General features: G+C 40.2%; 1 protein-coding gene across 4 annotated transcripts in view; it reads right to left on the bottom strand.

Moving 5' to 3' along the window:
- Positions 1-288: 288 nt before the first annotated feature.
- The window catches only part of SLC12A4 (solute carrier family 12 member 4), a gene marked incomplete at its 5' end in the record, with an annotated part of 51,594 nt that continues 41,498 nt past the window's right edge, over positions 289-10,384 (bottom strand). For all 4 annotated transcript variants that reach the window (XM_080638517.1, XM_080638518.1, XM_080638520.1 and 1 more), the window contains 9 exons: positions 289-1,342; positions 2,480-2,613; positions 5,250-5,434; positions 6,162-6,269; positions 6,367-6,498; positions 6,668-6,837; positions 7,547-7,742; positions 8,809-8,977; positions 9,914-10,018. In XM_080638517.1, coding sequence (XP_080494643.1) covers positions 1,251-1,342; positions 2,480-2,613; positions 5,250-5,434; positions 6,162-6,269; positions 6,367-6,498; positions 6,668-6,837; positions 7,547-7,742; positions 8,809-8,977; positions 9,914-10,018 — 1,291 coding nt within the window. In that variant the 3' untranslated portion in view covers positions 289-1,250. The remainder of the gene's footprint in view (positions 1,343-2,479; positions 2,614-5,249; positions 5,435-6,161; positions 6,270-6,366; positions 6,499-6,667; positions 6,838-7,546; positions 7,743-8,808; positions 8,978-9,913; positions 10,019-10,384) is intronic.

The following is a 10,384-nucleotide window of genomic DNA, read 5'->3' as shown; positions in this document are numbered from 1 at the left end:
TTGGTGAACACCAACAGGGCCCCACCACCACCCCCCCTCATCCAGAGGCGGATCAGTGGACCATCACCACTGCAGGCGGATCAGTGCAGTGCCACAGTGCAAGGAAGAACAGACAGTATTCTCTCAGGGAGGTGGCACAGCACGCAGAATGGAGGATAGGATCAAAGTGTATGAAACGTTTTATTGAAAAAATACCGATGTTCTGTACATGAAGTACAACTTAATGGGCTTGATAAACTCTCTGGAGACTTATTAGTTGCTACATGTTTTCTTTTCTTCTTTTTCATCTAAGGGCATAAAACAAACAATGAAGCTGCAGGTCCCCTTTGCTTGTGCAAGTGCAAGCACAATCCCACCGCCGTGCATGCAGCAAAGCACCTGGCTCTACACACGGGACTCCAGCATGCTCAATGTACTTTGATGGATGGTCTGCAAGAAATTTAAAGCGTGGAAGAAGTGCACAGGACTGGTCCTTCAATCCACTGCCAATTCAAAATTCATTGTGAGATCTCTGCTATCCTAAACAGTCTGCATCTGCTTATCCAATATTTCTGACAAATAAATACAAAAATAAATAGGGCTCTGGCCTCACAGAACCTCAAGTCTCAGAAGCAACAGTTTGTAGCAAGCTACATACATAATTCCAACTATTGCAACATAATTTATTTAAATCTCTATCAATAAATGTAATAAAAGTATAAATTCTTATCCAATACTGAGAGTTTAGTTCTGGAAATAAACCCAGAAAAACAAAGCTTTTTCAGTCCCCTCTTACAATTTACTGTGCTCTTAGAAAATGCTTTATAGCTGGACTTCAGCAGAAACTAGCTGCTATGTAATGTTATTCTAGCTCCCAAACTTAATATAAAAAGCTTTTAAAATCTTTTTACATTAACTGGCTTTCAAGTCCTAACTTTACATACAGTTACTAAAAATACTGCACCTAGCAGTGCTGATTAAAAATAAAAATAGGTTTAGTGTTAAAACTACATGCACAAATGCTGGAGTACCAAAGCAGAAACTTAATAATGTGGCATCTTCACAATTAACTTAGGTTGCTAATTGGATGGTATAACAAGACGACTGCAATCCCCAAAGATATGTATGTTGCAAACGGAAAGACAATGGACAGGACTGGATGAGGAGAAACTTAGGCAAAAAGACCTTTTTTTTCTTCTCCATTTTAAACTGGAATGTCCGTTATCACCAAGATGGTAAATGTAGACCAACATTAGAAGCTTCTATTAAAATCAGGAGTAAATTGTGATGACTTCTCGGCCGCCGCCTCTCACAAGCAGTACTCTCTCCAGACCCTCTGTCAAGACTTCAAGGAACTCCATGTCTGTTTCAGGGAAGTCAAGGACAACAGGAATATCACACCCAAAATACACGGTGGTTAGCCTGTCTTCGGCTTCTGTGGGAAGGTCTTGGCAGCAGGCAGGCCGCAGGGGCATCTTCTGGGAGACAAGACCAGGGGCTGCCTCATGTTGCACAAAGCCAGTTTCAAATAGCTCCAAAATGAACCTGCCACCGCATAAAACTGCACCCAGCAGCAAAGCTGGTGCACCACATTACACAGCCACACTCCCTCCCAGCCACATTCCACGAACATGGAGTGCTCTTCAGTCACAGTGGCTCAGCCTCCACAGGGAAGGGTGAAGCAATAAACATCCTCACCCATAATCTTAAGGTAGAAATCTCTCCTGCACTATAGCAGCTGCAGTTAAACCTCCCTTATGCTAAGAGGAATATTTTTATCCTTACTTTAGCCAGCACACTGTTGTGAAAGAGCATTACTACTTCTACCTAGGTTTAGGAGAAACCAATCACTTAGCCTGTGATTTGTGACACACTTTTGACACAGGCCAGTGAAAGCCTCACTAATAGTGCAAACCAAGGCGGAAGAACAGCTGTGAACAGCTGTGGACAGAGAACTGCAGTGCCAGCCAGCTCACTAGATCACAACCCTCAGCTCTCACCTTGCTCCAGGGCACAGTGCAAGTATCCCTCTACGTGCTGAAACACTTTAGGTTTGAATTTTAATCTTACCAGAGCGTTGCACTTGGAGCTAAGCTCCCAAATTCTGATGCATGAGCTGTGCCTGCAATGCGCCCTGTCCTTCAGGACTTCTGTTCACTTGGATTCAGACATCGCTCTGCCCAGAGTGCTGGCTGCTGTGAATGCACCTTAGGCATCTGCTACATCCACTACTGAAAACTAAATTAAACAGATTTAACTTAATAAATCAATCAAGTAAGAGTACAGACAAGAATGAATTTAAACCTATGAGCCTTCCAGAGCAACCAGTGGCAACTTTTACTTTAGCCATTACTACGTAACAGTAGCCAGTAACAGTGTCAATAAGCCAGTACCCTCTGCTGAATGGACACTGTCACATATTACAGCTTGACAGCATTTGTGGCAAAATGAATTCAAAGAAAGATCCTGGCTATGGTCTAGGCCTTGCCTGAAAGGATACAGTTTTCATCACCATCAGTATTCTTTGGAGGACCAGGCATGTTGAGAAGAACAAGTCTGGCATCATGGGATCTATTTACAATAACTTCATTCAGCTTCACTGCTGTGTGCATTCTTCGGACATTAGACTGGTTCCTGTAGAAGAAGCACATTCAGACTTACTGTTAGAAATGTGCCTCTGAAAATGGAAATATTAGAGGCCCCTACAAGCATACCTACAATCTCCTAAATACCCCATTACATGTTGACACACATTAAATATTTTCAAATTTAATGATGAATGTTCAAAAGAGGTTTTACAGCATTCTTCAGGTACAGCTGGTCCATGGATTTTAAGGTCTCTGGATCAAGTCTCCAGTTTATGAAGTTACATTGCCCTTCAAGAAGCATGACTTACACAGGTGATGTGAGTCTTATGTAATAAGTTAAAACATATCTGCACACAGGGACATGCTCTTTGACCATGGATGCTTGTGATTGCAGAGCCTTCCCTTCAGGCATCCCTCCCCAGATCCCTCCACTCCCCCCAGCAGCACAGACCATGCACCTCTCTGGACTTGGTACCAAAAACTCAGAGATCCATCGGAACCAAGCAGACCAGCACCACTGTGCTGAGCCCACATTTCGCACATGTGCACTAGTTTTTTTGTGTTGAACAGCAGTTGACAACTCCAGAGAAAGCTTGATTTCTTACAGATCCATGGAATTCAACACAACCTACAAAGAGCTGGGTGTATGCCTCCTGACAGGGCCCTCTTGGTATCCAGCAATGGTTCTAGCCTTTCCTTCAGCTGGACACTGATCGACCTCTCTGCCTGGCTATTTACAACAAACACTGATGACCCGAGTGGCTTTAAAATCTCAATTATGCTTTCAAATTTGAGTAGCCACTTGGTTCAAAAGTTATAGGAGAAGGGAATAAGTGCAGCATGACCTCAAAAGCCTCTGCTCCTTAAGAATCCAGGCTAGGAGAGGCAACAGGATTTATTATTCAGAAGATATTATCACAAAATAACACTCAATCATGCAGGAACAGAAGTGGAAAGTATCTTTCAGGGATTTTGAGCCAGGGAATGTTTCCTTCCTCCAGGAAATCAACCATTATTTTGGTAAGGTAAAAGGAAAAACTATACAGAAATAGATTCATCAAAGGGAGAATGTACTTGTTTGTTTGGGGGTTTTTTCTTCATTTTAACATATTAAAAACAAGTATTAGTAGAAACTAATCAAATACAAATTTATAGTTTTTGTTAATTCAGCTTTATGGAAGATTTTAGTAACCTTGTTACTCTTCTGAACACTTAGGTTTGCAAACAAATACTTATACAGACAGAAAATAGAAGATGCAATGGTAAGAATAACACTAACAGCACAGTTTACCCACTGTTAATTGCCTCTCCATTATTTCATGTTCTTATTTAGTTTAGGGCAAGGGCATTCTCTGTCTTCACATCAGCTTCAGAAAGCAAGGGACAACACAGAGGCCAGATTATGTTTACAAGAAGTGAGGAAGAAACCAGCAGCAAAAGCAATGTGCTGTCATTAACTTTATATAGTTTTGGAAAAGGAATTGAAAACTAAAGGTTTGGTATTCCCTAAAGTGACATTTATAATTGGTATCTCTGACCCTTCCCAGCAATTTGAAAGTGTAGGCTGTATGAAAGGGTTTTCTTTAGTGCCCAGAAACTGCCAGAAATAACATCATAGCAATATTGTGAAACAAGACTTCTCTAAATGAGTAATGTTTCCCACTTCTTGTGTCATACTCTGCTTAATAAAACAGGTTCAGACTTGTAATTGTTTTGTATCCTGACTTAGTTCCTGTCAGGACAGCTCCTGTAGTTATGTGCTGTTTATGATACTTGGCTTAAGTGGCTAACTCTACTCCCTTTAAAAACACTGCTAAGACTGCTCAGCTCTAACTCCTTTTCTTTCCTTTCATAATTACACATAGTTTTCCTACTTTTAGTTGAGAAAATGAAGTCCTCCCTCTCAACCATCTTAATGTATTTCTAAGTTAAATAACAAACTTACAAGTTTTCCCACTCTCTGAAAGCATGGAAGAGGAAAAAGTACAGGCAGTTAACACCAAATTCAGCAGAATTTCTACAGTATGATTCATCCTACAACAGATTTGAATTCTCACTGATTTATTAGGAAGAAAAATCTGGAACTTTGCTGAGATTGCATAACTGACTGTGTGAACTCTTCATGTAAGATGTGGTACACTGAAGAGGTCAAGGAGATTCACACATTTTTATGCAAAGCCAAAACACACTTTTCCTTCCAGCTCTTCATAGGACATACACAGCTACAGCTGTTGTTACATGTCAGTACTCCTTCAACAGCAAGTCTGTCTTGGAGGGTTGTGCCACATACAGACTCTGTTCTAGTCATTCATCACTATCTCCACAGCTGCTTCCCTGCTCTGTTAAACACCTGCACTATGCATTAGATACTGAAATCATCAGTCTTATTTTTTAATTCTGATTAGATCAGTGAAATTAGCAGTCTGGTATTAAAATGTGTGTTTTGTTGAAGTATGTGGGAGACAGGAGGAAAGTTACAAAAGAATTTGACTATACCAAGCAAAATATTGAGAGATGTGTGACACATTTAATTGGTTATAGACTTCTCAGGAGGCTAACTGCTGTCTTCAGTAGTCGGGTCCCAATGTTTATTGTGCAAGTCTAAACCAAGGACTGGGAGACAAACGCACAGCACAGCAGGATTTTCAGGAGATGCAAGCTGTTGACTTAGACAAGACTCACGGCTTAATGCTGATGAGATCTCTAAAGCTTCCCACAGCACTGCCTCGGTTCCGCTTCTCAGCGTCACATTTCTCTTTCGTCCAGGTCATCTGGATGTTCTCAGGAACTGGTTCTGTCTCATCTTCTTCATCTGAGTAGAGGCTTTCCAGACGTGCCACTGAATGTCTGTCCTTTACCAGCTGAGCCTAGAGGGCACATGAATGACAGCATAAACTCAGAGATTTTATTTTACATTCCCTGGTTCTGATACCAGGCATCTGCCCTAGCCAGTGATCCTGCACACCAAACCGACTTTCAGCAGTTTTGATGGGTATGAGCCATGCAGAATTGGGACTAACAGAGGCCTGTAGCTATACAAGAAAGAGAAACAGTCTAGCTCACATCACGACATGGTCTGAAACAATGGACAAGTCTGACTCAAGACCTACAACAAAAAAGTTGGACAAACATATGCAGAAATATTAGATCACCTGCACCTGTCATCACTACATGTCCTGTCAGTCCAAACTGGAATAAAATCTTCCATAGAAAAACAGGATATGCTATAAATTGAGACAAACCCCAAACATCCCATATAAAGCAACAGGGTCAAGAAGCGGTTGAGACTTGCATCCTCAAGTCATCAAAGTGTCATTTACATTGCAAAGGGGAACACATACTCTTTCTGTAGTGTATATGCTGCCATTGTTTTGCCCCAAAACAAATAATTTCTATCACAGTTCTGCAAGTACAGCCAGACTATTCAACAACTATGAGCAATTCAAGGAAAAAAAAAGCTACAGTAAAAGTATTTCCTTACATCTTTAGAACATAGGAGTTAAAATTAAGCAGCAGCTATATAAAACACTACTAGGAAGGCACTTTGTGTCATCCACCTCAGCAGTCCATAGCAATAAACTACAAATGACATACCTCCCTTTCCCTCTCTGTTTTCGTCAGCCTCATTTGCCTCAGCATCTGAGATCTCTGTTCCATCATAAGAGTTCTCTCATAAGTATATGCTGAGATATCACTATTGTGCTGCAGAAATACAAAAAAAATACTGTGCTTGTAATCAAGTCAGAACCAAGTACCACCATTTGCATCATTAAGGGAAAACCAGGCTCAAATTCCTTACCATTTCTACCACCTCTACCTCTGCCTCTATTCGGAGTTGATAGAGGAAAGTAGCCAAGTCCTTCTTCATCTGGATGCTGTTATCATCCATCTGAGCTACAGTAAAAATCCTCATTTTGCATTTTCTCCAAACCTGGTGAGGGAACACAAACTCTTTAGTATTTGAACCAGTATTTTGCTCCAAGAGACAGAAACTTACCAATACATCCACTCTCATTTATCAATACAGTCTCTACCACTGGACCTTGTTTCTTTAACACTCAGAGAAATAGTTGGGTGATATTCTTTGGCTAGCTCCTTACTTTGTGCTGTTTGAGAAGAAAAGGAAGCAACATCAACATGCCTCCATCGTGCACAATCCACCACACATCAATGTTGCCTTCATTGTAACGCTCATGGTTGCTGGGGTAGAAAGACACATTTTTGGGAACTAACAGAGCCAGATGAGCTGCAGTAGTGCAGCGAACAGTACCTGCCCAATAGAGGAAGGACAGACAGTTACTTCAAAATCTGCAACAGTGATCTATGGTCCTAAACAAACAAACCAGTTACTAAGTAAATGTCAGCAAACCTTAAAAGTCATCACTTACATAAAGTAGGTACAGCAAGGCTTACAGAGACAGGTCAGACCAAAGGACAAAGCCCAGATAAAGCAGACTTACAGGAACCAAGCCCTGTTTCGTGTTTGAAAGAAAAGCAGCAATCTCCAAAGCTAAAGATGAGGAGAAAGCATCTGCTCTGTTCTAATCTGACTGTGTTAAGGAACTGGACCACAAGAGAAGGAGAGAGGTACAGGCAAGGAAAACACTGGCTGCAGTAGTGAAGAGAGATGGACAAGTTAGGACCAGTGAAAAGACAGATTATCTGGGAAACAAATTATAGTTTGCCATTAAAACAGTCTTTAACTTTTTAACCATTCATTAGACAGATCAATTTTAGCTGCTAGATTAATCTTTGAGGATCTTTCATAAGTCTTTTACATCCAAGAAGTGGCATTCCAAACAGAACAGTTTTGTGAGAAATTATCTACTTCACAATCAATACTGAAAAAAAACCCCAAAACCCACCAAAAAACCAAAACAAATTTCACAAGGATTCTCTTAAAACCCTCTTTGTGTGTCAGGTGTGTAATAAACATCTCTCCTCACACTATTTGATCACACAGAACCTGCAAAGCTCACCTATAAATGTCTTCCATGACCTTGGATCTTCACTTTGTCTCCAGCCATATGGCCATCCCAAAACGACGGTGTTATGTTTCATGCCACCTAGTCCACAGGACTGGATCAAGTGGGCAATTCCTTCCCGAACTTTATTTGCTACAACTACCTGACAAAAACCTTTCACCTTCTCAATGTCCATCATATTCTTAATAGTCTGAAAGACAGACAAGGAAAAACCTCACAACCAAAAGGAACACTTTGTGTTTCTCTATCATGTGATTACAGTGTAAATTCCTGGTTCACACATCCATAGGTAAAACACTTTTCAAAGCAAAGTTATGCGTGAGTGCTTTACTTAATAAAACAGAAGAGAAAATACCCACTAATTGTGTATAATACTTGCTCAAAACACACACAGTTCCCTTCCAAACATAGTTATTTCTAACAGATTAAGATACGGGTTTCTTAGTTCTCTTATTCATAGTAGTAGTTAGTGATATCTGTGTTACTATCTCACTTTCCATTTTCTAATCGTAAAATACCTTTCAAACCCAAGGTCAACTAACTTCATTTGGATTTCCAGTTTCAGATTCCTATGTCACATGCTGTGTTATTATATTCAATTTACAAATATAAGCACCAAACCTATCAGGAATACCACACTCTTTATTTGTTTAAAAACTAAACAAACTTGGTCAACACATAGGCTTATGAATTAGTTTTCTCCTTATAACAGTTTTCCTGTATAAAAAGCCTCTAGGGAAGAAAACAATGATGTGCTGATACTATGTAAACAGGGCTATGATATCACATTTGCACAGCAAGGAATATTAAACTATTTATTAATATATTTTCAGGAACATCCTTTGATGCTTTTTTGAAGAAATCTATTACCATGATGGAAGAGACACAGCACATTTGCTAGTGTGTAATAACTGACAGTTACTGAAATGTTTCTTGGTATGTTCAGAAATCTAACCAGTCCCCCTCCCTCCACTGATCAGCATACCTAAACTTCCACACTCAATATTTCTAATCAATGAATAAAGTTCTATGCAGTAAGGCTGTTTACACAAGTTGCAAAAATTGATCATTTATATTCCCAAAGTCACAAGCAGCAGCCAAAGCATGTTTGCTAGCCCATTCCTGAACTGCCGCTGCACTACTCCACTAGTCCTGTATTTCCTGGGATACACTTTTTTCCAAGTATGATTACATGGAAACCTTTAAGTTATCTGCCCACTCACCCCTTTTTACTTTAAAGAATTTAAGACACTGACCTGTTCAGCAGCCTGAGCTTCTCCATAAGTTTCCAAGAAATTCCCTTGGATCACCGACCCTATGATAGTCAAACCTTTACCAGCCTTCAGCTGGGATGCAAATGTTAACAATCTAGGGTATTTTACATGCAAATCTTCATCAAGTTTCAGAAGCACCAGCAGCTGAGGCCTGGAGAAAATAAAACAAGGGAATTTATTTTTCACTAAGACTTTAACAAAAACACTTCTAAAACAACTGCCTCTCTCATCCCTTTAACTGTGCTTAAATATTAACCCTGAAACAGCACATTCTTCCCGCATATCACACACTAGAAGGGTTTTATTTAATATTTTATTTCTCTAGATTCAAAGCAGATCAGGAGCATTGAGGGAATTCTTTTGCTGCATTGTTTTGACAGTCATAAAACTCATTCATGTACTTAAGAGGCTTACATTAGTGTTTTATTTAAGTGGCTGATTTTCAAGGCTCTTTTAAGTACTACTGGCCTATGCTTCCACAGCTATCTGGATCCTTGTGCCAAGCAATTGGGAAACATGAGTATTTTCATTCAGGTGCTGCCACACATCAATTAAGTTATTTTCTGTCTTAAGCTAAGGTTGAGCAACTATAAAAACATTTATAAACTCTCTTTGTTAGATTCCTAGTCCTTTTCCTCAGAGCCTAAGAATTGTATGATGCATAACCAAGAGGAAGGTGCTTGCCCACCTGATCTACACACAAAGCCACAGGGACAAATGTTGACCACTGCTCTGGTTTTTAATCCTAGATTTATAGCAGTGACTTCTCTGTGTCCACAGTGCGAATTACCATGGGCATCTGGACCTCCGTACCCTGAGAACTTCACAGTTTCCCCAAGTTCCACTTCTGATTTCACTAGTTCAGAGTCCGATTAAAGAAACAAAAGCTCTGCCAACTCAGGGGCTGCACAATTGAGCCTGGGCAGCGACAGAGTAGCCTACCGCAGGCTCAACTTCTTGTTTTTAAATATCCTGAGCATTTCAATTCATACATACAGACCAAAAGCATCTTGGTTGGAGTCCAGTTTATTCCCAAAGTGTAAGTAGATAATCATGACAGTAGATGTTATTAAACCAAAATGAGTACCTCCAGTTCTTTGTATGTGGAGGGCCCTCCTCTAGTCTGAGTAAGGCGTATCTTGCTGCGCTGAGTGAAAGACCTCGGATCCCATCACCCCATTCCTTTTCCGCCCTGGAAAGAACACACAGTTTAGCCAACATACAGATTCATGAGTGGTTAATTGCACAATTACAGTCATGCTACAGAGAAATCATTACCTTGTAATAAGATTAAAAGCATGCATCACGCATGTATTTATCATTTGTACATGTATGTCCATGATACAACAAATCACATGAGAAAATTCAAATCTTAAAGTCAAATGTGCTTCATTTGCAAGCAACACTCCACTACAGAGAAGGCTTCCCAAGCCTATATAAACTTCAGGCATGTCAATACCTGACTGCTAAAGTTACATTACACAGCCATACACTACAGCCTGAGTCCATCAGATATTAACTACCTCAGGCAACATAATCTGCAGATTCAGCTTTTTTA

This window comes from Psittacula echo, assembly GCF_963264785.1.
Source record: "Psittacula echo genome assembly, chromosome: Z".
Taxonomy (NCBI): domain Eukaryota; kingdom Metazoa; phylum Chordata; class Aves; order Psittaciformes; family Psittacidae; genus Psittacula; species Psittacula echo.
This window is presented reverse-complemented; position numbering and strand designations above follow the sequence as displayed.